Below are 27528 nucleotides of genomic sequence, written 5' to 3'. Positions count from 1 at the left end.
GTAGGTGACCCATAAAGTTGCAACTGGGATGTCTTCAAGCAAGGGCAAAAGCCGCTGGCTGGGCTTGTCAGGGCCAAGATCCTCAGCTTGCCAGCCTCTCATTCCATGGGAGCAGAGCAGGGGAAGGCAAGAGGGGAGCAGCAGCCTGCAGCAGCTTTTCGCAAGCGAGATTTCGCAAGCCAGCCTGCTGCCACTGAGCACAGCCAGTATTTCTTGCCCTTCTTGCTTCTGGGATGGAAACTGCCTGGGCAGATGCTGCAGGCAATTTGATTAAGCTGTCTTATGTTTAGTATCTATCACTGAGTTCTAAAGGAAATGCCAGTTTATTGCACTGCCAAGCTGATCCCCTTTGGACTACAGCTCCCCTCAGCCAGCACAGCTGATGGGAACTGTAGTCCAGAACACCCAGAGGAACCAGCTTGGCGTGATTGCACAAGAGACGGCGCACCAGGTTGCCTGCCATGTGAAACACCTCAAAGCAATCAAGCAGGGGCTTCTCAGCACATCTAAAACAGGTGTCTGTGGATACGTGAGCCATCTAGAAAAATGTTTTTGTGTATGTGGACTTCTTGGTAAGGCAATTCCAGCTCTGTTTTCCAGAGGCTCCAGTTGTGGCATGTTTGAGCCACACAACTTTTATCTCCCTCCTGGATCCCAGTGCTTAGAAGCATGCACAAGACCGCGCTAGGAACACCTCTTCCAAAATCGTATCCTAGGATGCGGCTTCCGTAGCAGGGCAGGCAGTTTCCGTCCAACACATTCCTGCCCGACTGGAAGCACTGAGAGCTTCTTATGTATTTTATCTGGTTGCAGTCCCTCCAGCAACTCTGCTGTTAGTGTTATACCCTCCTCCCCGGTATGTGGATATCTCAGAGACTTGTAACTCACTGTTACATCTGAACTAAAATGGCCCTTCCACACTGGAAGAACCATTTTGAGGGCAAAGGGGAGGATGAGCTTGTGGTTGTTTTTCTAAAGCAACCCTTGTTTTGCAACCTCTCCCTTTGGGAGGTGGACTGTTGCCATCAACAATTCCACCACCCCAAAGCCAACCACAGCAGCACACGAGTTCCCAGAGCCTAATTTTTAAACTGGAAGTGCCACAGATGGAACCTGGTGTTCATACCACGTGCCCCTTTCCTCGTAGCAGATCTCACCCATTTCTCTATCAACTTTTCCCAGGAAGGAGCAAAGTGTGAAGTTCCCTGCGGAATTCCCGGTCACCCTTCCCAACCTCCTCAAATTCATCCTCTGCCACTCCAGCCAGCCCTCCCCTGCGTCCGGCCCGGAGCCCTGCCTCAAAGGTTGCCTTCGGCAGGAGGCGATGCTGCAGCGAGGCCACATCTCCCACTTGCAGAGGGAGGTGGAGAAGCTGAGAGCAGAGATCCAGGCCCTCCACCAGGCGCAGGCTCAGCTCCAAAGCCAGCTCTCCGAAGCCAGGAGGGAGGGGCAGAGGCTCCAGCAGGAGACACGCATCCTGAGGAAGCAGCAGGGGGCCTTGCAGAGCCAGCGCGAACATTTGCAGGGGCTGTACGAGCAGAAGACCCGGGAGCTGGAAGACATGGCCGAGAAGCTGCAAGAGCTGGCCGACGCCTCCGAAAACCTCCTCACCGAGAACACGCTACTCAAAGTGCTGGTGGCTTCGGTGGAGAGAGAACTGGGGACCAAAACCGAGCCGGAGTTCAGCCTTCCCAAGGAGGAGGAGGTAGAAGAAGCTGGCTTGGCTGCTGAACCAGCTCCGGACACTTTCCACGAAGCAGAGCAGAACGCCAACACGATCGAGGGCAGAATAGCTCCTGAGCACAGCAAAGAAAACTGGACAGAATAGCTTTTGTAAAGCAAGACACACACACAGAGGGAACCCCACGCAAATCAAGTTTAGTCTCAACTGAGAACATCTTTATGGAAACTTTATTGAAATTTCATTGTAAAGACTTTTGCGGGGGGTGGGGGGGGCTGGACTAAATAAAAATCAAAGGATATTTTTATAATGAGTCACTGAACCAGATAGACGAAGCCTGCGATGTTGACAACAGTCTGGGGACTGACTCTTTGCACTTTACAATTGCACTAATTTGATAGCTTTTGTATCAATTTAACCTAAATTAAAACGATTTGGTTGGAGGACGGTAGTGTAAAAGCTCCTCTTCTTCTCCCTGCTGTGCTTAGTTACAAGCCAGAGCCCCTTTTGGCTGCATCAGGTTTACCTCCACAGTTCAAATTAATTTTGATTTATGCTTCCTGGGTAATTTCCAAATTGGTCGCCTTTGCTACTTTCGTTTGTAGAACCGACAGGATTAAAAAAGTGCATGCAATTCCCCCATCCCCTTCAACTTTACAAAAGGGGGGGGGCATCCCACAGTCCCTTTTCTGAGCTTTTGGATTTTATAACTTTACCGACGTTTAAAACAAAAACACAATTGCCCTTAATACACAGTCCATTGAGATCTTGAAAAATAAAAGGCAGAAAAGAAAACTAGCTCAAACTCCTCAAAACTTGTTTTCTGGTTTGGAGATGTTAGCAACTTCCAGATCATTTGGGGAGGAGGGTTCTTACAACTTGTGTTGTTCTAAATTTCCTGTTGCTTGACTCACAGACCCGGTATAAAAGCAGTGGTTTTCTGGGCAACCCTGGGTTTTGGGGACTGAGCTGCAAAGCTCCAAGCATGCATACGATCTCAAAGTTGATGGAGCCTTCTTTCTCCCTGCTTACCAGGACCTGTACATATGTTAATGCTCCCTTGCACAAGACCCTAAGTCACATTTGCAGCCTGAAGGGGTGGTGATGGCCACAGCCTTATACAGTCATACCTTCGAAGTCGAACAGAATCTGTTCCAGAAGTCTGTTCAACTTACAAAACATTCAAAAACCAAAGCACGGCTTCCGATTGGCTGCCGGAAGCTCCTGCAGCCAATCGGAATTCCCATCGGATGTTTGGCTTCCAAAAATAGTTCACAAACCGGAAGTGTCACCTCTGGGTTTGCAACATTTGGGAGCCAAAACGTTCGGGAACTAACCTGTTCGACTTCCAAGGTACGACTGTGGCTTTAAAGGGGGAACAAGACAAATGCATGGAGGAAAGGCAGTGCTAGTCATGGCTGCTAAACGGCACCAGTTGTTGGGGGGCAAGGAGGGGAAAGGGGTGTCTGCGCTCTGCTTGTGAGATTTCTTGCAGACACCCGGTGGGGCCATTCTTGGGGACAGGAATCTGGACTAAATGGACCTTTAGCGTCTTGAAGCGGGGCTGCCTTTGCACTTTCTTTGGCATTTTTCTGTATTGGGGGGGGTATTAACTTCCTCCAGCTGTTCACAAAAATGTTAAAATAAAAGTATAAATTAAAAGAGGCAACAAAGCAGATGGGATGCCAGCAGCAGGGACCAAAAGCCAGCTTAAAATAATCAGCCCCAGGACAAACACATACCTAAAACATCTGGGCAAATAATTCTGAGAAGTTCTCAGGTACAGGACTGAAGAGGGTGCAAGCCAGTGGTGGTACAGTGGTTAGAGTGTTGGACTGTGACCTGGGAGACCAGGGTTCGAATCCCCACTCGGCCAGGAAGCTCGCTGGGTGAAACCTTGGGCCACTCCCTCTCAGCCTAACCTACCTCCCAGGGTTGTTGTGGGGAATTAAATGAGGAGCAGAAGAGCTATGGAGGACCACCCTGAGCTCCGTGGAGAAAAAGGGATAAAAATGCAACAAATAAGAACCAAAACAGACATGTCCAGCCATGCCCCCAGTTGACAGAGGGGCCTGCATTTTAGGGCCTCTGCTGCCAATCTCAATGGGCGTGACTGCCCCATGGCTCCAAGATGACTTAGGAAAAAGAGACACTGTCGAAAGCATCTTCCAGCAGCCTACTGCTCTACTGGTCTGTCTAGCTTGACTTCCCAAGGCTTCGGGTACAGAAAGTCCCAACTCCCTTACGCAAGGTCCTCCTTCATTAAAAGCAGAGGTGTGTGAATCAGGAACTCTCCCTGCAAGGCTTCCCACAGACCTGCACCAGGTCTGCATTAAATAGTCAAAACTGAATTTCTGTTGCATTTTTAAAAAATATTTCTCGTATTGTATTTTATTGCACCGCAGTTTTAATTCAATGGAACGTCAACTGTAATGCGATAAAATACGGTGCAAGAAATAAAAGCACTAATGCAATTAGGAAAACATCTAGTGCAGCGCACTGCAATTGCTGCAACAGGTAGAAAATCATTAAGTGATCCACCAAAACCATCAGTTTTCAAGTGGTCCGGGGTGTGTGGTGTGTGGAGTTTTGGAAACCCTGTGCTAGTGAGCACAAAATGCCTCCAGAGCTGGGTCCTGCCTTGTTACTCTTCTACATAGAATTGTGGCGTTTGAAAGGACATGGGGCTCAACCCACAACCCAGATATTAAGAGTCTCATGCTCTACCACATTTGCAGTGTCAGCTGAGCAGCGCTCGCTTCCACTAATCCTACAGTGTGGCTTCAGCTGTGCATTGGACTCACAGAATACGCACCTATTGAGCAATCATTGATCTGGACAGGGAGTACAAGGGAGAGTCACGTTCAAGAACAGCGCCCTGATTCTACACATTTGCTTAAATGTTCAGAAGGGCAGCTGGCACACTTAGCAGAAACTGGGAGGGGATCTGGGAGGGCACTTGAGAGGTTAAGAAGAGTAGTTTGGATTTGATATCCCGCCTTTCACTACCCGAAGGAGTCTCAAAGCGGCTAACAATCTCCTTTCCCTTCCTCTCCCACAACAAACACTCTGTGAGGTGAGTGGGGCTGAGAGACTTCAAAGAAGTGTGACTAGTCCAAGGTCACCCAGCAGCTGCATGTGGAGGAGCGGAGACGCGAACCCGGTTCACCAGATTACGAGTCCACCACTCTTAACCACACTGGCTCAAGAACACAAGAAGAGCCTGCTGGATCAGGCCAATGGCCCAAATAAGTCCAAGCAGATGCCCACAAGGAAGACCTGAGCGCAAGAGCACTCTTTTCTCCTGTGGTTCCCAGCAGCTGGCATTCAGAAGCATTACAGTCATACCTTACAGTCATACCTTACGGGTTACAGACGCTTCAGGTTGCGTTTTTTTCAGGTTATGGACCCGCCGAAACCCGGAAGTACCGGAACGGGTTACTTCTGGGTTTTGGCGATCGCACATGCGCAGAAGCACTAAATCGCACTTTGCGCATGCGCAGAATCGCAACCCGCGCGTGAGCAGATGTGCTGCTGCGGGTTGCGAACGTGCATTCCGCATGGATCACGTTCACAACCCGAGTGTCCACTGTACTACTCTCTCAGTTAGCTTGTCCCAGGCAAGAAGCAGCTAAGAGTCCTAGGAGTGAGGGAATAGTGCAGGCCTGCTGAAAATGAGACTGTTGGCCTCTGCTCGAGCCACTTTTGATCACACCCTGGGCTGCCCAAGCACCTGTTGCTTAAAATCAGAGCTGCTGTTCCAGGAAGCGCCGTCCCCCACCCTTGCTTGCCTATTCTTCTCCCCGACATGCCTGCAGCAGCCCTTTCCTACTGCTAAGCAACACAGCTGGCAACAAATTCTAGAAGGGGGACAAAAGCAGGTGGAGTCAACTGGACCAAAGGGACAGAGGACTATATAACTCAAGATGGCAGCCTGAGAGCTCCAGGAAGGGCTGATAAGAGTGGAGAGCTGCTGCCAGTCTCTCTGTAGACCAGAAACCAGGAGCCCCGTGGGGAAAAGGGTGGCACTATTGGCTGGAAGCTGATAGCACGATTATTTGGGTGCAGCAGCAGTAGTCAAAAGACTGTAGTGAGCACCGCAACAGGCCTTTGCAGCTAGCTCCCCTTCTGCAGCCTGCTCCAGCCTTGCGTTTTCCTCCCTGGTGAGCAACAAGTCACCTTCGTTTCCAAGGAAGTTTAAGCGGGGAGGTAACAAGAGGCCTGCAAATCTCCCTCTGCTATCAAGTGTGGGATGCCAGCTGCCACTCCTCTCGGGGACCTGCCTTCTGCTGTCTACGACACACACAAGTTTCCCAGCAGGTAAACAGAGCTGCAAATCCGTCCCGGGTCCATAGGATGGTGGGGAAGAGCTCTGTGCTGGGTTCTCAGAAACGGCTCCTCCTAACCCCATGGGGCAACAGCCTTCGTCTGCCACCTTGGGCATTGTGCAATACTGCTCGCCCTCCTCAGCTTCCAAGAGAACTACAGGCAGGGGAACAGCAGCGCCCTGGCAAGAGCGAGGTTAATGGGCCATGCCCCTGTTCCTCTTTCGGCCTGGCTAGGCGATTTGAGTTACAGCAAAATGGCTTGAGAGGGGAAGTTTCCGAAAAGTAGGGGGTTAGCCGATTTTGCAGAGAGCCTCACTGGTGATGAGGGGGCTTTCCCATAAAAATAAATCAGTTCAATTTTTCTGTGCAAATAAGTCTAAATTTACACACACAGTCATTTGCATTTTGAGAATTCAGAGAAGTTTCTGGTGCCCTCAAACAACAGTAGCCAACATGGTGCCCTTAATATGTTGCTAGACTCCAGCTCCCTTCGTCCCAGCCGATCGACCATGGGAGCTGGGGATGGTTGGAGCCAAAGTCCAAAACTCAAGGGAACCACTTTGTCCATCTCTGCCTTTTAATTGCTTAATGAGCTTTTGAAGAAAAATACCGGATGGTTTACAGGGAAATGTTCTGCCCCACTCCAGTCTTGCTTGAAAAAATAAAATAAGGGAGGGGGAGAAAGAGACTGTCTTCTACCATGAAACCTTACCAAAGAAACACAACTGGGGTCTTATGGAAACCGGCAAAGATGAAAGAAACATAAACGAAGGACGGGACGTCTGCTCTGTCAAGTTATTTACAGGAGCCCTGTCATTTTAAGAAAGCAAACGGCATTTTATTTACAAAATACACAGATCCCGAGCTCTATACAGCTGAGCGAAAAGTCATGTGGATCTTGATAAAACAAGAGGTTGTCTACAAGTGTCCTGGCAGCCAGGAGTGCATGTAAACCATCAGTGCACCAGGAGATAAATTAGGGACTAGTTACATGAGAACAGCTTTTAAAAGTGGGAGCCACAGCAGGGCGGGAAAAGCATTTCTTTACTCACATGCTTACTACCAAAGCAGGCCTGCTCAGCCACCAACCACCAAGTCCACCAGCAGCCTTCCGACTATGTACCCATATTTTTGGGGGTGGGGAGGAGAAAACACAGCTGTCATTAGCTGCTTGCTTCGGACTTGGTTCGATGTGGCAGCTTCCTCACAGCCACTACGCTTGCAGAGCACTCGACATCACTACGATCGGTCACAGCGTCACCAAAAAGCACATTTCTTTCCTTGCGCCTTTTTGCTTCGGCCCCCTACTTAAAAACACATTTTTTAAAAAACCACAATCAACCTGCATTCCAGGAGTTTTTGAGCAGCCCCCAAGTCCAGAGAAAATCCGCTCCCTGCTTCAACAACAGCTGCAACAAGCTACTATGACTCGGAAGGGTTGCTCGCCAATGGACAAGCGGGCGATTCAGAGGACAGCCTCTTCGACCCTCAATCTAGTAACCTTCCTATCACACCTACCCGAAAAGGCCTTGAAAGAAATAATTGAGCAAGAGATCCTTGCCTGCCATAGAGAACAATGCTTCCTTATTAGCGCTGGGGAAAAACATGGCATCTAGCAAGATCCCACCAGGAGCCAGGAAGGAGATGATGAAGCAGCTTTGCATCACCAGAAGCAGCTTCCGATCAAGGAAAACTGTTGAGAGCAGAAGGTGGGCTGGGGGGCAGGAAGCAGGCTTGGAAAGGAAAAATTGTGCCTTAATGGATTGTTGATTTTCTAGCATATAGGTGGGGGGTTTTTTGAAGGAAATTGAAGCATTAAAAAAAACTAAAAACACAGCTGCAACACCCCCCTCCCCAAAAAACGAAGCAAGTGTAAAAGAACCCCCTCCCCGCTTCCCAACCCTCCCCCCCCCCCCCAGTTTGGCTTTGGAGAAATCCCATCGGTGGCCATGCGTCTTCCCGGAATCCAGGAGTGCTGCTCTTCTCCCTGCCACCCCGGCAAAAGCGCATCCGTCCCGCGCGCAGGCTGCCTATGTACACGGCCAGTTCACAGTTGAAGTTCACATTATGTCAGTAGCTCCGTTCCGAAGAGGCTCAGTGGAATAATTCAAGTAACAGGCCGAGTGTTGCCATTCTCCTCCCCCCCCCCGTGTCCCCCAACTGTCCATTGCCGGCAATGGACCTTGTGCCAAAAAAGGAGGCGATGCTCAAGGGGCGGAGAGGAAGCCGTCCTCAGTGCATACATAGCCACAGGACAAACCTCTCGTTCCGGGAGGGCGAGGTTTGCTTCACAGTACCGGTTCTCCAAACCCGGCCACGCGGACCCCCCCTTTCCCCAGACAGCCAGTTAGCTGTGAGCCTCGGTGCCGTTGGGGGTCAGCTTGGTTTTCCTCTCCATGCCCGGCCCGCGGGCAGAATACTGCACCAGGAGGAAGGGCTCTTTGGTCTCTCCCTCGCCCACGATGCTCTCCTCGTCCTCCGACTGGCTGATTCTCTGCAGGCGCAGGTAACACCAGCAGCCCAGGATCAGGGCGCCCAGAGCGGCAATAGCGATCAGGATGACGATGACCGTCACCACCCCGGTGGTCGGGCTGTGGTCCATGATCGACATGGCTGCCTCCTGGCGAAGACCGGCCACAGGCTGCCGGTTTATCCGTTTGGAGCCGGTCAGTCGGGAGAGGCGTTCAGCTGCTCCTTAGCTCCTGGAATATAAGGAGAACAGATTTCAATTCTTGTTTTCCAGTTATTTCCTTACTTGCTACACACAAGAGGGTCCCAAGCAGTGCTAGAAACTCAAGATGTATAAGCTAGGCGCTAATTACCGTAAGTTGGAGGTGTTAAAACACACTATAATTGGGGTCCTGGCCCGGGAGGCCTTGGGCTAAGGGCTGCGGCTTGGTGATAAGCGCTGCTGCTTTTGTGGCAGAAGGCGACAGCTGTAATTCCCGATATCTCCTGGCAGGGCTACGAAGGAGCTATTTGGAGCCTAGCTTTTGGCAAACTAGTTTCTACCACTGCGTCCAACCTCCAGCAATGAAGGACTCTTTCACCCAATGTGAGGCTTGAACCCACGACTCTTAAGAGTCTCGTGCTTTATCGGCTGACGTTTTGGAATCCCCATCAGCCCCCAACAGAACGGCCTATCATGGGGGATGATGGGAGTTGTCGTCCAACCTAAGAGGTAAAGGACCCCTGGACGCTTAGGTCCAGTCAAAGGCAACTATGGGGTTGCGGCGCTCATCTCGCTTTCAGGCCAAGGGAGCCGGCGTTTGTCTACAGACAGCTTTCCAGGTCCTGTGGCCAGCATGGCTAAACCGCTACTTGTGCACAGAGGACCGTGACGAGTGCCAGAGCGCACATTAACGCCGTTTACCTTCCCCGCCAGAGTGGTACCTATTTATCTACTTGCACTTTGACGTGCTTTCGAACTGCAAGGTTGGCAGGATCTGGGACAGAGCAACGGGAGCTCACCCCGTCGCGCGGATTCGAACCGCTGACCTTCCGATCGGCAAGCCTAAGAGGCTCAGTGGTTTAGACCACAGCACCACCTGCGTCCCTGTTGTCCAACGTACCCTCTGTCCAAGCAAGCATCATCATAGCTGAACGACAAATTCCGGTCAGGCAGAAACGCTCAAGGATGCAAAGCAGGGAGGGTGAGGGGGTGTGGCCTGGGGAAAGGGTGTGGCCTGGGAAGAGTGCTCTCAGCTCGGCAGAGGGCCTTGGGGCAGAACCTGAATTTGGTCCACCATTGCCCTACTGGGGGGGAGGGAACCATCCAACCCAGACCAATGTGCTTTATACCTAAAAGTCTCTACAATGAGATGTAGACCTTAGCGGAGCTAAGATGCTTCCCATTCATTTGCTAAGGCGCAGGTGGGTCCCAAGGGGCTTATCCTGACTCAACCGCAGTATCGCTGTCAGCTCACCACCCAGCCCCGTTCCTGCCGATCTTTTGTCAGTCGTTCCAAAATCTCGGGTTTGCTTTTTATAGCTATTCCAAGCAATTACCAGAGGATGCTTGAAACCTTGCCAGCATCCTCCACGCTCTCCGAGCATCGGGTGTCAAAACTGTGGAGTTCAGATGCTCAAGACGGTCCTATGGAGACCCACAAGTTTCCGGAGGCATAAACCAAACTCCATCCATGCACTTGCCTGTGTCCGAAGCGCCCTGCCTCTCTTACACCCTTTTCAACCCGAGGGCCACATCCCATCCGGGCAGCCTCCCGAGGGCCACATACCAAGTTCTTATGAAAATTCACCAGAGTTTTGAGTGTGAATTTCTTACGCATTCACACCTGCATTTTATTTTCACTACCACATACATATTTTTTTTTAGCAACATGTTACTGCGGTATACGCACTTTGCACATTACTTGGCTAGAGAACGGCATTGCAAAACTCTTGAGAAGCGCAAATCTGGAAGGGCAGCGGGTGTTTTGTCTCCTGTACCGTTTCAGAAAATACAAGTTATAAAATTAAACATGAAATTGAGAAAGCGAGTAAGAGGAAACTGGATGGATTCAGGACAGATAAGTAAGTCGTTCTTCGCACAGCACATAGTTAAACTATGCAATTCACTCCCTTGGGGAAGGCCACCAACTTAAAATCATAGAATTATAGCGCTGGAAGGGACCACAAGGGTCATCTAGTCCAACCCCCTGCAATACTTTAAAATGACTCTAAAAGAGGATGGCAGAAAGTCATGGAGAGAAGGCTGGAATCCATCTTGGCTTTGCTCCACAGGCAGCAAAGCATTTGAGTATCAGCTGGACTCCCCACTGTTGGCCACTGTGAGAACAGAATGCTGGACAGGATGTGGGTCACTGATCCAGCAAGTCTGTGACCTCATGAATTAGGGAGAAGCACATTAAATGCAAACCAAGCCCAATTCCTCCCTCACCCTGACTCACAGGACTCTCAAGGTTCTCTTCCTCACACCACAGCCAGGGAAAAAGAGTAGTAGTTATCCTCTGCTTCAAAGAACACAAAACCCTCAAAGCTGGCGCAACGGGTTCGGCGTCTCCACAAGCGCACGGCACTGAGAAGGCGCCGCCGGTTGGCAGCATCCATGCCAACAAAGGGAAGGGAGCCCCTGAATGCATCACCTGCTCTTGCCATACGAGGGGAGATGGTACCAGTCTGGCCTGCAGGGCACAACCGCCTGAGGGTGCAGAGGCTGCTGGATGAGGCCCAAAGCGCCCAACTCCATCACCGGCTTCTCACAGCAGCCAGCCAGATGCCCACAGGCAGCCAGAAATCAGGACCGGCGGGCAACGGCACTCTCCCCATTTGCAATTCCCAGCCACTGCTGTGCAGACACCAAAACCTTTAAAATGTGCTTCCAGTGTTTGCAAGCTGTAATTCTGCCCTAAAAAGTATTTTAAGCCACCGACATCTCAGCTTTGCTTGAAGGAGCTTCTTATTTCAGACTTTGTCAACCTGGTGCCCCTTGGGACGGGGAAGGGGCTGTAGGTCCCCTTTGGCCAGTGATCAAAATTAGCCAGGCACATTTTGCACCAAAATGGCCACTTGCGACCAAGTCTATTGCCAATTGACCAATAGTCTATTGCGACTATTGGCCATTTGCAACCAAGCAAAGATGCCTGGGTACTAGGATGGTGCCCCAAATCTCCACCAACCGGGGATCATTGGATCTGGACTGTTTTCATGCACTAATCCCCCAACCGGTAGAATTCTGTCAGCTGTATTTTATCTGGGCAATCAGAATGAATTTCAGGAACCAAAATGCTTTTTTCTGTGCAGCCCAAGCAGGAGCAGTGAACAATATTAAGTTCATTGCCATCGCTTGTCTTCACTTACCTGCCCTGCTCACAGTTGTGAAGAATACTCTTATGTTATGAATGGTCCTTGTCACCATTAAGAAAAAGAGGAATAGGCCAATATATACAGTGGTACCTTGGTTTACGAACTTAATCCGTTCCAGATGTCCATTCTTAAACCAAGGTGTGCTTTCCCATAGCAGCGGGGGACTCAATTTACAAATGTAACACACTCAACAGGAAGCGAAACATGTTCTTATTCCAAGGCAATGTTCACAAACCAAAACACTTACTTCCAGGGTTGCAGCGTTCTTAATCCAAGTTGTTCATAAACTAAGCTGTTCTTAAACCAAGGTACCACTGTACGTGGACGAGTGACTTTTCTTCTTTTAAGTTCTCAACGCTCTTAATCTAGCTCAAGTCTGTCCTCTTGAACAAGCTAGATATTTAACTGAGAATCAATCAGTCAGTCCATCATTTGAAAAATAAGACTTTAGAGCCGTCCTGCACCCAAACGGCAACTGGATGACGGAAACCTTGGTTTAAGGAGCCGTTTGGCTTCTAACACTGCCTTTGGCCTGAGTCAGTTGGGCGCTTATTGTGTCCTTACTAGCTAAATAAGGTTGTTTAGATGGGAGTTTTCAGCTGCTTAGATGGAATAACAGATGGGATCTGGGGTGGGGTGGGGTGGGGTGGGGTGTGGGGCTTGGAACGAGATCCCAACAAGTGCTGGAGGCAGGGCTGTGATAGATAACAGGTGGTAGAGAAAGGATAGCAAACATTCTGGATTAACCATTCCGGGCTTCATTCCACAGCAGTGAGACACAAGTTAGGAGAAATCTATGGCATGGCCACACTGAAGATGGCATTAATAGTAGCCTTATCTAAAAAAGGGGGGGGGGATCTGGCAAGTCCCCTATGAGACTTACAACATTTGGGCTTTTTGATCTAGAAAAAAATGTGACTAAAGTTATGGAAATGCCAGAGGTTTATACATTTTTTAAGACCATTGTGGTTTTGACAGGCTTTTAATGTGGGATCCCTTAATCAGATCTGTCATTATCGACGCCAGCTGCTTGCCAGCTCGATTTTCCGGTGCTCCGTTTTAATGTTTCCAGAATGGCTGTTGCGCTTCACAGCCGCTGGGTGCCAGCCATTGGGGGGGGGGGCTCTCTGACCCAAACTGCAGTTTCTGAACTTGAATGTGAGCACGGTTAAAAGGTGACGTCGTCGCCCTGTACAGGACTAGAACTCAGAGCCATCTGGTAGCCGAGTCAGAACACAGAAAAGAGCTCTTTACACAGCAGTATAAGAAACTCAAGATGTATTAGCTAGGTGCCAAATGACACCTTATATCTAGGCTATGGGCACCATAATGGAATGTTTGTTCGCCGGGGGTTGGACTACACTCTACAGTTCTATGATCTCAATAGGGATGCAGGTGGTGCTGTGGTCCAAACCACTGAGCCTAGGGCTTGCCGATCAAAAGGTCGGCGGTTCGAATCCCCGCGATGGGGTGAGCTCCCGTTGCTCGGTCCCTGCTCCCGCCAACCTAGCAGTTTGAAAGTACGCCAGTGCAAGTAGATAAACAGGTACCACTCCGGCGGGAAGGTAAACGGCGTTTTTGTGCACTGCTCTGGTTTCGGTGTTCTGTTGTGCCAGAAGCGGCTTAGTCATGCTGGCCACATGACCCGGAAAAACTGTCTGCGGACAAACGTCGGCTCCATCAGCCAGTAAAGCAAGATGAGCGCAGCAAACCCAGAGCCGTTCGCGACTGGACTTAACTGTCAGGGGTCCTTTACCTTTATGATCTCAACTACACTGCTTGACTGTAGATTGCTCTTAAAACAATTCGCTTGCCCCAGTTTTAAGGAGGAGAAACACACACCGTGGAAAAGGAATTAACTATGGGCTAAGGCAGAGTTTTTTAAACTGTGGCTGTCAACCTGGTGCCCAGAAATCTCCACGTAGTTGCAATGGGAACCACGGCAGTAGCAAAAAGGCACGTGGTGAAATTCAAACAGTGTGCAGCACGTAATTGGTGGGGTTCAGCAACAGAAGATGGCAGTCTATCAACAGCCCTACAACAGCCCTGTGAGGGAGGTTAAGAGGCTGTGACTGGCTCACAGTCACCCAGTGAACTTCATGCCCGAGTGGGGACTTGAACCCTGATCTCCCAAGTCCTGGTCCAACACTCTAACCACTGTACCACACTGGCTCCCTAGAGACCTTCTGCTATGGGGCAGCTCTATAAATTAAGTAGGTAAATAAATATGGGGGAAACAAAATGTCACTTAGAGAAGGATCTGAAGTATTTTCCTGGAAGCTTGAATCTGTTTTACTCCAGATCGGTTCCTTTGATGTTTTAACGTGTTGTAAACCTCTTTGGGATTTTTTTTCTTTGAAATATAAAGCGGTATAGAAATGAAATTGATAGCCGCAGCAATAAAGTTCGTAAAGGTGCCTAGACATTCTGTTGTGGTGACCGTAACCTAGGTTTATGGTGCCATTTGGCAATTAGCTTAAAAATCTGAGTTTCTAACACTGCAGCCAAGTGGTTCCAGAAGCTCACTAGCTGGGCTTGAGTACAAGAGCATCTCTCCTGCTATTGTTCCCAAGAGACTAAGAACCACGTCACAATGGTGGCTGGACTCACACAACCATTAACTCCATTTCCCTGATGTTTCCCTACCTGATAATTGCGGCATTATATCTGAGCTTGGGCAACACAGACAAAAAACCCCCAAACACTTCCAGATATACAGTGAAATATAGCACAAGTGCAGAGCTCATTTCGGTGTTAGTTGCTTCCAGGAAAAAATAAATAAGCAAACGACACAGAAATGAGTGCCGTATTCCACTATATTTCCAAAGCCGTGTGAAGGAAACTCAGATATAACGAGGAAATTAACAGTTGGGGAAACGAAACGGCATTTGAATGCAGCTAGTGTCAAAGTCATCTCTCTGCAATGTCGAAGTAGATTTTGCCGTCCTCTGAAGAAATCACTGCAAAAAAGAGGGAAAGAACCCCGTAGCGGGTCTAGACGAAGTGCTTTTTATCCTGAGCATGTTTTGAACACCAGACTCTCCCAGGGGAAAAGCGGTTTCCCCCCATAAAAGCCAGGTAGCTGGATCTGCTCAGTCTCTCCTGGCACGGACCATAAATCTCTCCGAACCTCACCAAGTCAGGGCAGGAGAACGACTCACACAAATCACAGCGCTAGTCATCAACCCAGACAGCGGTGACACAAAGTCACAAGGCTTCTGCAAGCATGTTTTTTTTTTTGAAAAAGAGATGGAAAAGATAAGAGGCTGCAGGCCGCTCTTACTTCCAGTCGGAGGCCAGTTCATTAGGTCCACAGTGAGAGGGGTGGAAGTGGGGGTTATCCCAACACCTTCTATCAGGTGGAGGGACAACCACAGTTTAAGTCACTGCGCAACCTTTCCTCTAGATTAAGAACAGAGGGATGCTGCAACTCTGCCCCAGACAACCGGTATTTGGAGGCGCACTGTCCCTGAACAATCGTAGTAAAAAAAGCCACCAATAGGAGATTGGGGACTTGGCATCTGGAAGAATTGTAGAGTTAGAAGGGACCCCTGAGGTTCATCTAGTCCAGCCCAGGAGCTGTTCGAGAGCAGAACAGGCCGTCTCAGAAACTGGCAGTCTCTTGTTCATCGAGACAATTATGCAGCGGCGCTGGATGCCAACCCATCAGGGATGCTGTAGCAGTGGGAATCCTCAGCACCTCAAAAGGGTTGGACTACAGGACCTTTGAGGTTGCTTTAATCACTTATGAGCACGGATCTAGTCCCATGCTAATTCCCTGGCTCGGAAGAGAGGGGTGGGCCGCTATTACGGGCAGAAAAAACCCACATTCGCTTAAAAAGGCCTGTTTTTACATCACAGCACTTCACCTCCAAGGCAGTAGACGCTCAAGGGACTGCTCTAGAAGTCTCCTGGTCTACAGTTCAGCTCTGCTTGGCTGTCACCATATGCGCAGGCAGCTGCTCTATGCATTGGGCGGCACTGCCAATATTCAGTGCCCAGGATTCTCAGGCAGGGAATCTTTCCGAGCTGTGCCTGGAGACGCCTGAGACTCAAGGTGGGACCTTCTACATGCCCCACCGCTCAGCCACAACTCCTCCCAGAAGGGTCCTAGCTGTGTTTACAATCCAGTGTCCATTCCAGTCTGCGGGCAAAGAGGATTGCATAATCCCATTTGTGCCAAAAGCCCTTGATGGTGGAGGAGAAACCTGGCTGTCTTGAGCCACATGGCAGCTCTGCGGCAAAGCAGTCCCCGGCGTCCGAAAAGCCGCCACCATAAACGATTCACGCAAACCCCATTGGCCAGAACGGAATCAAGAGGGCAGGTCATTTATCGACGCCAAGGGGAGCGTCCGGCACACCAACAGCGACGGGTAGCACCAAGCAACACACAGACCTCCCCTGCTGCCAGGGCAAGCGCTCAATGGCTCATTATGCTCGCCAACCGACAGTTAACCAAGGCTGCAAAAATTGAGCATCTCTCCCCAGCCAATGATGTTCCGCTGGCTGGAGGAATCAAAAGCTCTCTCCCCTCCCTCTGGGAAGCCCCTTTGCAAGCAAACCCTGGAGTATTCAGTTCAGTTTCCCCACTGCCTCCTTCAGATTCTGCAAATTCTCTAGATCCCCAGGGAAATGCAACACACAGCCCCCTTGGCCAGAAATAAACACAACCAGCTGCCCCCAACTCCCAGTGTCTGCAGTTGTCTGCTTAAGGCATCCTGCCACTCGCTTCCTGTCCACTCCACCCCCTGCACAAATGCAACCACAGCTGTGGGGCAATGCGAACCTTTGGTGCGTGACATTTTGGGGGGGCAAAACGTGCACATGCAGCGAGTCGGACAGAGCAGCCTGTCCTTTGACAGGTTCCTCATCACTGTACAAACAGAGGGTCTGTTTGATTTGGGGCGAGGGGAGCAGGGCTGTTGGAGGAAAAGGAAATATTCGGGCGCAATTGTATTTTTTCCCCGGGGGAGCAGGACGCAACTGAGTCAGAGACGCGAGGAGAGTGCGCTGCCCTGGCCCCGCATGTCTTTGCATGCGCTGGGATGGCGACGTGAGCAGGGGGTGGGCTCTGCGCTCGGAGGCACATGGCGCAGAATGTGGTGGGGGGGTGTGCGTGCGTGCATGCACAGCCATGGGCAGGGACCTCCCCCCCACCAAATCTTCGCCTAAAAGACAGATTTTACGAGAAGGGAGAAAAGAAAAGGATGCCTGAACCACGCAAGTCTGGAGGGGCTGGGATCGGGGGGGGGGGGGTTGCAATTCAATCTCAGCCAACTATACCAGGCCTCTCAATTGGGTGGGGGACACAGAAGACGAGGACCCTTCCCCCAAAACACCAGGCGGCCCGAACCGCGCCCCATGCACTGGAGCTTTGCATGCACATATTTTTGGGGGAGGGGGTCGGGTTTGCTACGCATGCATGCAACGCAGGCGCGGCTTTTGCAACCTCAGCAGCCACCCCTCCAGCCCCCCTTTCCTTCCCCCCCCCCCCACCAACCAGGCTGCAGCCGCAGCAGCTCGGCTGTGCGCAGAGCCGGCCTCTTCCTTTGTTCGCGGTGGCGGAGGAGGGGCGCGGGTGGGGGAAGGGGAAAGAGGGAGAAAAAACGGGCAACCGCCCCCGCCGGATCGAGGGGTCTTGGCGCCGCACTTTCCTCCTCTGCACCCTCCGCAACTTTTCTGCAACCGCCAAGGCTCGTCTAGCGAGAGGTGGCGGCGGGTGGCGAAGGGGCTTCCCACGCCCCCTCCCCTTTAAACTGCGCCTCTCATTTTATTTTTGCAAAAGGATCTGGGGTGCGGGCCTAGCTCCCCGCCGAGGCCCTATCCCCCACCCCCCGTATGCAAACATGCACGCACCCACACATGCAAGCAAGCAAGCACCCATACATTGCCTTCCTCCCCCCTCCCCCCGCCGCGATTCCTTGCAAGCGCCCGCCTCCCCCCGCGGGGAAGCTCACCGGGAAGGCGCCCCGCGACGCCCGCCTGGCGCTGCTGCCCCTCGCTCGCTGGCGTTGTTGTTGCTGCTGCAGCCCCCCCGCCGGCGCAGCCACCATCCCGGAGCCGCCGCCGAGCGCCCCGAACTGCTGCCACCCGCGCCGGCGCCCGCTTTATATACCGCGGCTCAGCGGCCAATCCGCGGGCAGAGCTCCTGCCCGCTTAGCAACAGCTGACGGCCGAGGGGCGGGGACGGAGCAGGCCACGCCCACTTACAGCCCCCACCTGCCTGCTTGTCCCGCCCCCAGCGGCTCCTCAGCCAGGAGGGGCTCGGAGGTCTTTGGCGTTAAGGATGCAGAAATAACACTCTTTTTAAAGCCCCCAGGAAAAATAAATAAGTCAGCATTTCAGTGGGAATTTCACTTAATACAACGCGTTTTGTTTCTATTCTTTTGGCAGGCAGTATTGCTAGCCACGTAAAGCGATTTCCCCTGGTATTATTAATTGTCATTATTTATATCATGGCTTTTCTCACGCAAATTAAAGCAACCGATACACAGGAAGCTAAATAAAACATATAAACGATAATAGTTAAAAAGCAATTAAGCCTTAATAGTATTAAAACAATATACAGTGGTATCTTGGTTCTCAAACTTAATCCGTTCCGGAAGTCCGTTCCAAAACCAAGGCGTGCTTTCCCATAGAAAGTAATGCAAAACGGATAAATCCGTTCCAGACTTTTAAAAACAACCCCTAAAATGGCAATTTAACATGGATTTTACTGTCTAACGAGACCATTGATCCATAAAATGAAAGCAATAATCAATGTACTGTACTATAAAATAAATACGATAGCATTGTAGATGATAAAAATGAAAAAAAAAAAATCTTACCTAAACTGATGATAGTCATTGTTTGGATGGGGGGCTTTTATCCATTTCAGCAGTCACACAATCAGTCAGAAGCGGAACTGGGTTCCACAGAGTCACAAAAACAAATTAACCGAAAAAGCCTCAAAAACAAAAATGCAAAATAAATAGCAAAAACAAAAGCGACACGCTTAATCCATTCCGGAAGTTCTTTTTACTTCCGAAATGTTCAAAAACCAAGGTGCAGCTTCTGATTGGTGCAGGCGCCCCAGAAACAATAGCTGACAGCCGCATTGGATGTTCAGCTTCCGAAAAACATTTGAAAACCAAAACACTTCCTTCCGGGTTTTCGGTGTTTGAGAACCAAGATGTTTGAGAACCAAGGTGCCTCTGTATTTTGCTAAGGATGCTGACCTCACAGAGCCACAGTTCCTGGCACGCTTAACAAACCAAAGTTCCCAGGATTCTCCAGGATTGATGTTATTGTTGTTGTTGAGTCGTTTAGTCGTGTCCGACTCTTCGTGACCCCCTGGACCAGAGCACGCCAGGCACTCCTGTCTTCCACTGCCTCCTGCAGTTTGGTCAAACTCATGTTCGTAGCTTCGAGAACACTGTCCAACCATCTTGTCCTCTGCCGTCCCCTTCTCCTTGTGCCCTCCATCTTTCCCAACACCAGGGTCTTTTCCAGGCAGTCTTCTCTTCTCATGAGGTGGCCAAAGTATTGGAGCCTCAGCTTCAGGATCTGTCCTTCCAGTGAGCACTCAGGGCTGATTTCCTTCAGAATGGATCGGTTTGATCTTCTTGCAGTCCATGGGACTCTCAAGAGTCTCCTCCAGCACCATAGGGCACCAAGACTATTAAAATTGTATAATTGTGTGTTGTGTTTGTGATCTGCCACTGGGTACCTGAGGGTGTTGCTCAAACCCTATCCTGACCAGAACCTCCAAATGGATTGATTCAAACTAGTGGAATAACCATCCCAGCTCACAGTTTAAAAGGGCATTCAAATTCTGTCCTCTTTTGCAGATCTGCCACACTATTATGGGATGTCCGGCACTCTGGCAGGGCCGTATACCGGATCTTAGGCAGCCGGTGGGTGTCCTCACTCTGCTATAAGGCTTTGGGACATGTGTGCTTTGATTAAAGCAGCTCATCTGACAAATTGCTGCAGATGAATGAGATTTTGTAGCTTTTGATTCCCCATTTTGGCGGGCTTTGTTGCTGTGCAGCAACGCAGTTCGCTCTTTCAATTAAGTGATATTTAGGTAAGCGCTCTTCTTTCGGATTTCCAGGCCTTTTCACCTTCTCTGCAACAGAAGAGAGAGTTGTTGTGTTGCGTTTTTAAAGAGGAAACGCAGAACCAAGCTGAGCACACCTCCTTTGGGTCGGCCGGCAAGTCCTCTCCCTTTCCCAGCGGCTGAACAAGTTTAACATCATCGCCGTCGTCACACTGCCAGCCTCCAGTTAGCCTTCTCTGAACAGGCTCCGCTGACTAAGTCAATCAACATGGTTCACTGCCCAAGGAGCCAGAGTCGCATCGGCCTTGAACGAGCTTCGGGCAAACTGTGCATAGGACGTGTGTCATTATTGCTCAGCCAGCTTCTGTGTTGCAGACCACCCTCCTCCATATCTCTATTGTAGCTCCAATAAAAGTAGAGAGAATGAGGCATCATAGAATTTTAGAACTGTAGAGCTGGGTCCCGAGGGTCATCTAGTCCAACCCCCCGGCAATGCTAGAATCTCAGCTAAAGCATTGATGACAGATGGCTAACCTCTGCTTAAAAACCTCCGAGGAAGGAGAGCTTTCCAGGGGAGGCCGTTCCCCTCTCAAACAGCTCTTACTGCCAGAAAGTTCTTCCTGCCATTTTGTTGGAATCTTCTTTATTGTAACTTGAAGCCATGGGTTCGAGTCCTACCCTCCAGGGGAAACAAGCTTGCTCCATCTTCCATGTGACAGCCCTTCAGATATCTGACTATGTCTCTCATATCTCCTGCTTTCCAAGCCAAACTTACCCAGCTCCTTCAACCTTTCCTCATAAAGCTTCATTTCCAGATCAAGGAGATCAAAGAACATGCCTCAGTCCACGTCACGTCATCCTTGAGATGTTTCTCCAGCAGCTGGTTATGCCCTCTGCCTTGTTTATTTTATTTTATTTATGGAATTTATATACAAATATTTTATTAATTTTTTTATAGGATTTTATTCACAGAATAAAATCAGAATATAAAACTGTAACTTCACTTCTCACAGTGAGGGAACCGCCAGAAGGCCCTCGGAGCTGGACCTCAGTGTCTGGGCTGAACGATGGGGGTGGAGACACTCCTTCAGGTATACAGGACCGAGGCCATATAGCACTTTATATATTATGTACAAATAAATACCGATAAGGAATGTTAATTTTGCACCTTTAACAAACTACAGTTCCCAGGCTTCTTTAGGGAAAGCAATGGCTGTAATATAATATAATTATAATGTAATGTAATGTAATGTAATGTAATGTAATGTAATGTAATGTAATAATATAATATAATATAATATAATATAATATAATATGCTTGTAATGATAGCATAACATAACATAACATAACATAACATAACATAACATAACATAACATAACATAACATAACATAACATAACATAACATAACATAACATAACATAACATAACACATAACATAACATAACATCTGTCTAAATACAGCTTTAAATATAAAGTGCCTTAAAGAGAGGGAAATAAATACCCCCCCCCTTCTCCTTTCACATCAAAAGGCAATAAGTTAATATATTTTCAGGAAACCAATTATGGGAGACATAGCTCCAAAGATGATCATCATGCAGATCCTTGATTGCTTCTGCATAAAGGAGAGGCCAGCACAATAACAAATCAGGGACAAAATTGTACTTAACAAGGGTAATTAGCAGGCTGGTGCTTGCATTCCCCCCAGGAACAGATGCCAGAGGGAAATAGAGAGGAGTCCGTGCCCACAATCCATAAACAAAGGCAGATTTATTCGCTCTCCCCCAAAACAGCCCATGACCAATAACCACACAGCTGAACGTTTAAGGAGGGTTTGTTTCTATGCAAATTTGCATTATGAAAAAACAACCTACTCAGGTGATTAGGGGACGTGGGTCGCGCTGTGGTCTAAACCACTGAGCCTCTTGGGCTTGCCAATCAGAAGGTCGGCAGTTCGAATCCCCACGACAGCGTGAGCTCCCGTTGCTCGGTCCCTGCTCCTGCCAACCTAGCAGTTCAAAAGCATACCAGTGCAAGTAGATAAAAAGGTACCGCTCCAGCAGGAAGGTAAACGGCGTTTCCATGCGCTGCTCTGGTTTTGGTGTTCCGTTGCGGCAGAAGTGGCTTAGTCATGCTGGCCACATGACCCAGAAAAACTGTCAGCGGAGCGGACAAACGCCGGCTCCCTCGACCTGTAAAGCGAGATGAGCTCTGCAACCCCAGAGTCGTTCACGACTGGACTTAACTGCCAGGGGTCCTTTACCTTAGTCACATGGTTAACAACAGACCCCGATGCAACAGGCAATGCAAAAAGATCTAAATCGCAACAGATGTTGACAACCCCCTTCCAACTGGCCTCCTTTTAAGGTACGAAAACCAGGTCCAAATTAAAAAGGGTTCCAATGCATTTTGAAAGAGTGAGGCTGGATTTGAAAGGTGGTGATTAGGAGAAGGGCAGGGGTGGCTGGTCCCGGTAGGGCAGAAGCCAGGGAACCCAATAGTAGGTGGCGCCAGAATGAACTCATTCTGGCTTTGTCTCCCTGCTGAGTTCTACAAGGGCAAGACTGAGATTGAGGAGGAAGCTGGCAGGCATGTTAAGTACAATTGTTTAATTCACACTGAAATGGAGAATGCCTGTGTGTATTGCTGAAAGGGTTTAATGGGAGGATTCCACTGCAGCTAAAGAGAAGCAAGAAGAGCTCTCTGAGCTCCTTGAGGAGTGGAACCATCAATAATTAGCTGTTATTGTTGTCTGGCAGCTCTGATGTGGTGCTTTAACCTTAGATCACATGAAAGGTATTGGATTGCAAATGCGCCATCTTGGAAGGGTGGTGGCTGCAGTCTTTGTTCCCGGGCACTGTAGAAGTACGGATGTGTAAATGAGTCTCCTGAAGAGAGAGAGAACAGTTTCAGGGAAGAAAAAGGATGCTATAAGGAGAGGGGCCTTTGCTTATAGGTCTGTTTGGAATTATCTTTTATTTTGAAGAAGGTGAACCTGTGCTGGACTTGCACGAGATATTCTATGGAATGTATTTTTTATGTTTTTCTTCTGTGTTGAGGAAAGCTCTGCTGGTAAAGTTTTGAATGATATCCAGTGGGTCTGGACAATGTTTCACTCCAAAATGAGTCAGTTTTTCAGCATCCAATCGCTTCAAGCTGTGCAATATTAATATATTCAATAAGGCATGGCAACCCCCTCAACTGGTTGGAAGTAGGGCTGCAGGAAGGTGGGGGCTGACCGAGTTTGGTGGGGCAGGACCTCATTTGGCCTAATTGACCAGCCTCCACTGGGGAGGGACCCCTTTATTACAGCTAATGGGGAGAGGGAGGAAGCACAACAGGTGCAGACATGCCAGGAAAGCCCAAAGACAGTGGTACTATTACTTCCTTTGATCTGGACACTATGGTGGGATCTAGACACATATTAAAAAAACATTGTGAAAATGCTTTTTTGGGGGGGGGGGGGAAACTTTTTGAAAAAAAATATATTGAATTTGCCATAGCTCACTATCGCCATCCAGTGTCACATTTGTATATTGCATTTTACAGCGCACTTAAAATGTTTGATTTGCAGCTGAGTCCTAAATTTCTGTTGATGCAACCTAGTGTAGCATTCTTTTGTTGCTGCTGTGTCACATTGTTGACTCGTTTTAAGCTTTTGGTCCGCTAAGAACCCCTAGATCCTGCTGAGACCCTTAGAGTCTCCTGTTCAGATTGTGTAGGAGAAAATTAAAGGCAGAGGCCGCTGCAAAATTTGTCCAGGTTTTTTAAATTTTATGTTGTTGAGGGCGATTCCGAGATTCAAAGCAGCCCCCACCCCCGGCAATAAGGCAGGTGCTCTCCCCCATCACTCCAGAGAGCTGTGAAGTAGCGAGAGATTTTCTCCCCTTGAGCCTCCGGGCGATAATCAGGCAAGGGAACTTTGTGTCACAAAGCAGCATCTCCCCGGTAACAAACTGTGACAGGTTCATAAAGACCTTTTAATATCTCCGGCTTGATGGGAGAAGTGTGCTTGCTCTTCCTGCAATGACAGCGGGGAAGGAAAATAAGCCTCTTTCTACTGCTGACAGAGGCTCTGTCTCTGAAAATCCAGATTTTGCTACGTCTCATCATCTCCTCTGTGCTAGAAAAAGCGATGTCACCCACAGGGTTTTCAAATTGCCAAGTCTCTCAGGTTTTCCCCGCTCCCGTGACACACCTGAACCTTATGAGGTAACCTAGGCAAAGAGAGATGGATTGGTCGAGAATGAGGCGGCTGAACAACTACAACTCCCATCATCACCCCTGGCCATTGGCCACGCTGGCTGGGGCAGACGAGAGTCGGAGCCAATTGGCAATCTCCGTATACCCACCACATCCCTCCCTCCCATAGGAGCCAACTCGTAGGGACGATGGGGCGCTCCGGCCCTCACAATAACATATTTGAGGGGGCCGGGCTCCCACAAAGTTGATGGGCATTGCCATTCAAATGGTGTGCGTTCACTGCATCATGTGGTCAATTATGTGGGGCGGGGCTTACACGGGCTCCCACAATACCGTATTTTTCCATCTATAAGATGCCCCCAAGTATAAGACCCCCCCTATTTTGTACAGTGTGGTTAAGAATGGTGGACTTGTAATTCAGTGAACCAGGTTCGCTTCCCCGCTCCTCCACATGCAGCTGATGGGTGACCTTGGGCTAGTCACACTTCTCTGAAGTCTCTCAGCCTCACCTCAAAGAGTGTTTGTTGCGGGGGAGGAAGGGAAAGGAGAATGCTAGCCACTTTGAGGCTCCTTAGGGTAGTGATAAAGTGGGATATCAAATCCAAACTCTTCTTCTTCTTCTTGGACGATCCCAGTTTTTTGACATGATTTTTGAGTCAAAAAACCTCGTCTAATACACAGAAGAATAAGGTGTTTTATTCAAGTTGGGACCCCTGCTTCCTCCGCTCAATTCTCATTAAAACACCTCAGTGTTGAGAGTTACCCCCAGTTAGGTTGGTTTCTGTATGTAGAATGGGGAAGCGGGTGGGTGCCATTTTGTTCTTTGCCTTGGGCAGCAACGTGTCATTGGACCAGCCTTCCATCCATCCCTCAACCTGATGCCTTCTCAATGGGATTGTATTCCCATCATCCCTGACCTTTGACCGTGCAGGCTGGGGCTCAAGGGAGTTGGGGTCCAACACCAGGAGCGGATCAGGGGATCTAGTCTGGCCTCCTATCACACCGTGGCCTGTCAGATGCATCCAGGAAGACCACAGGCAGAGTTCAAAGAAAACAGGCCTCCCTTCCTCTTAGTCCCTTAGCAACATGTATTTGGAGAGAGGCTGCCTTTGAACCTGGAGTTTGACGTCTGTTGCTCATCCATGGAGTTTTCTAATAATTTTCCTCCCTTCTGAATTGCCATGAGTCATCCTGGGGATTAGTTAACTGAACAGTTGCATATACACAAATAATTTTCTTTTAAAAAGGCAGCCTCCAGGCACCTCCAGCCTGTCGGCATTTTGCAGACGGTTTCAAGCCCATCCTTGGAAATTTAGGTTTCGGCAATTAGAGTGGATTGAATGTTACACCTGTGCAACGAATTCACTTCAAACCAAATCTTTCTTGTTATGGTCCACGATACAATAGGAAGCTCATAAAACACATTACAATAAGGAAAAGAGAATCAAGTAAGTTAGATACAATGCAGCGTGGAGTAAAATAAGGCAGGCACCAGCAAGTCAAAGGATGCAATCCTGCCACTAACTCTGAAGAAGAAAACAGGACTGAGTGTCTGGGATCAGGGCCTGGTGGGTTTTGCTCGCTGCAGGACAGCATTTGACCACATTGAGCAGACATTTTGCAATTAGGAATGTGATAGAAAAACACACTGCGGTTTGAAATTCACAAACAATTAACAAGAAGATATGTATTCGCCCTGCAAGCGAGTCAGGATTATTGCTCCTTGTCATAGAACCACCCTGCTAACAAATCAGAATAAATGTCAGTTGTATATGTTGACATTCGTCTGTCTCGGGAGACAATGGAGGAGTGAGCCTTTGTGGGTAAAGTCGAATCGTTGGAGAGTTGCAGCACCTGCTGTGGCTGTAGAGACCGATACGGGAGAGACATGTTTTGCTGCAGCTGGGGCAGATAAAGACGTCCAGTTTCACTGTTACAGATGCACCATGACATTTCTTCCCTCTGCTCTCTGCCACCAGATCCTGTTTGATAACATTGTATTTTGCAGCATATTGTATAACCTTTCTTTTTTTTTGAAAATTAATAAAAACTATTTTTTAAAAAAAATTAAAACAACAACAACCGGACAAATGCTTCAAAAAGGCAGGACACCGTTTAACCGTTCTAGTTCAGCAACATCTAGAGGGTCAAAGGTTCTGCACTCCTGCCCTAGGGCAACAAATCCACTTTAAAAATTAAAGAAATGACTTATTGCAGTTTGGAAAGTGATGGGGAAATTCCTAGAAAAGTGCAGGACCAACAAATGACTCCTGGGAAGATGTGGAAACACCCACAAGCCAATCGGGATGAGTGCTCATTGTCACAAAACTGTCCCACTAACAAATCAGAACAAATGCTCAGGAAAATCTGGTTATAGTGTCATCCCTATACTGTGTAAGTTTTTTTGTGAGCAAACTGGTAGGAATGTTTTCTACACAGGTCATCTGGAGAGGCCCTGCCTTAGTATTATGAGGCAGCTTCCTGTGTTCTCAGGACACTGTAAATTCTCTGCCACCTGGAATCCTTTGAAATGGAAACCTTCTTAAAAAGAGAATTATGCTTCCAGCACAAGTTGCTGAGTATCTGCTTACAGAGTAGCGATGAGTAATTTAACCCAGAGCCAGAAACAGTGGTGTTAAGTGAGAAGCAGAGGAGGCCCGGCTGAATTTCAACAGCTCGCTCCTGAGTCTATGCAAGGAGTACAATTCTTATTAGTCTTCATTCTGTATGGATACTTCAGTCTCTGGTTTTGGAGAAGCCCTCCAGCCCAAAGCTACAGGCAAGCTCAGAAACCCAGGCATGCAACTGTAGGCATGCTTCAAAACCTGTCTGTGCTGGATCCAGATTTAAGTTAAAATTGCACCGTGATCTCACTGAAATCGATGGCACTGAAGCCATTGGTTGAAAACCACTACCATGGTCAATTCTGTGTACAGGGCAGCTGTCTACCAGCTCCATTTGGTACGTAGGCTGAGTCCCTACCTGCTCGCAGACCGTCTCGCCAGAGTGGTGCATGCTCTAGTTATCTCCCACTTGGACTACTGCAATGCGCTCTACGTGGTGCTACCTTTGAAGGTGACCTGGAAACTACTACTAATCCAGAATGCGGCAGCTAGACTGGTGACTGGGAGTGGCCGCTGAGACCACATAACACCAGTCCTGAAAGACCTACATTGGCTTCCAGTACGTTTCTGAGCACAATTCAAAGTGTTGGTGCTGACCTTTAAAGCCCTAAATGGCCTCGGCCCAGTATACCTGAAGGAGCGTCTCCACCCCCATCATTCTGCCTGGATGCTGAGGTCCAGCACCGGGGGCCTTCTGGTGGTTCCCTTGCTGTGAAAAGCCAAGTTCCTGGGAACCAGACAGAGGGCCTTCTCGGTAGTGGCACCCACCCTGTGGAACGCCCTCCCACCAGATGTCAAAGAGATAAACAACTACCAGACTTTTAG

The 27528-nt window shown here is 49.1% G+C and overlaps 2 protein-coding genes across 2 annotated transcripts in view; one reads left to right on the top strand and one right to left on the bottom strand.

Moving 5' to 3' along the window:
- TXNDC11 (thioredoxin domain containing 11) overlaps nucleotides 1-2127 on the top strand; it is a 38424-nt gene extending 36297 nt beyond the window's left edge. Inside the window, exon 12 of the mRNA XM_080980986.1 lies at nucleotides 1183-2127. Coding sequence (XP_080837112.1) covers nucleotides 1183-1828 — 646 coding nt within the window. The 3' untranslated portion in view covers nucleotides 1829-2127. The remainder of the gene's footprint in view (nucleotides 1-1182) is intronic.
- On the bottom strand, nucleotides 1878-17930 carry SNN (stannin). The gene is made up of 2 exons (XM_080981321.1): nucleotides 17793-17930; nucleotides 1878-8711 (listed from the first exon to the last, which is right to left on the bottom strand). Exon 2 carries the CDS (start codon nucleotides 8618-8620, stop codon nucleotides 8357-8359), a length of 264 nt encoding a protein of 87 aa, XP_080837447.1. The 5' UTR covers nucleotides 8621-8711; nucleotides 17793-17930; the 3' UTR covers nucleotides 1878-8356.
- Nucleotides 17931-27528: the final 9598 nt, after the last annotated feature.

Source organism: Podarcis pityusensis (assembly GCF_964106645.2).
Source record: "Podarcis pityusensis genome assembly, chromosome: 14".
NCBI lineage: Eukaryota > Metazoa > Chordata > Lepidosauria > Squamata > Lacertidae > Podarcis > Podarcis pityusensis.
Note: the sequence above shows the minus strand (reverse complement) of the source record. Positions and strands in the feature narration are given on the sequence as shown.

Excerpts from the sequence above, each read along its gene's own strand:
- SNN (XM_080981321.1), bottom strand. The coding sequence starts at position 8,620 with ATGTCGATCATGGACCACAGCCCGACCACCGGGGTGGTGACGGTCATC.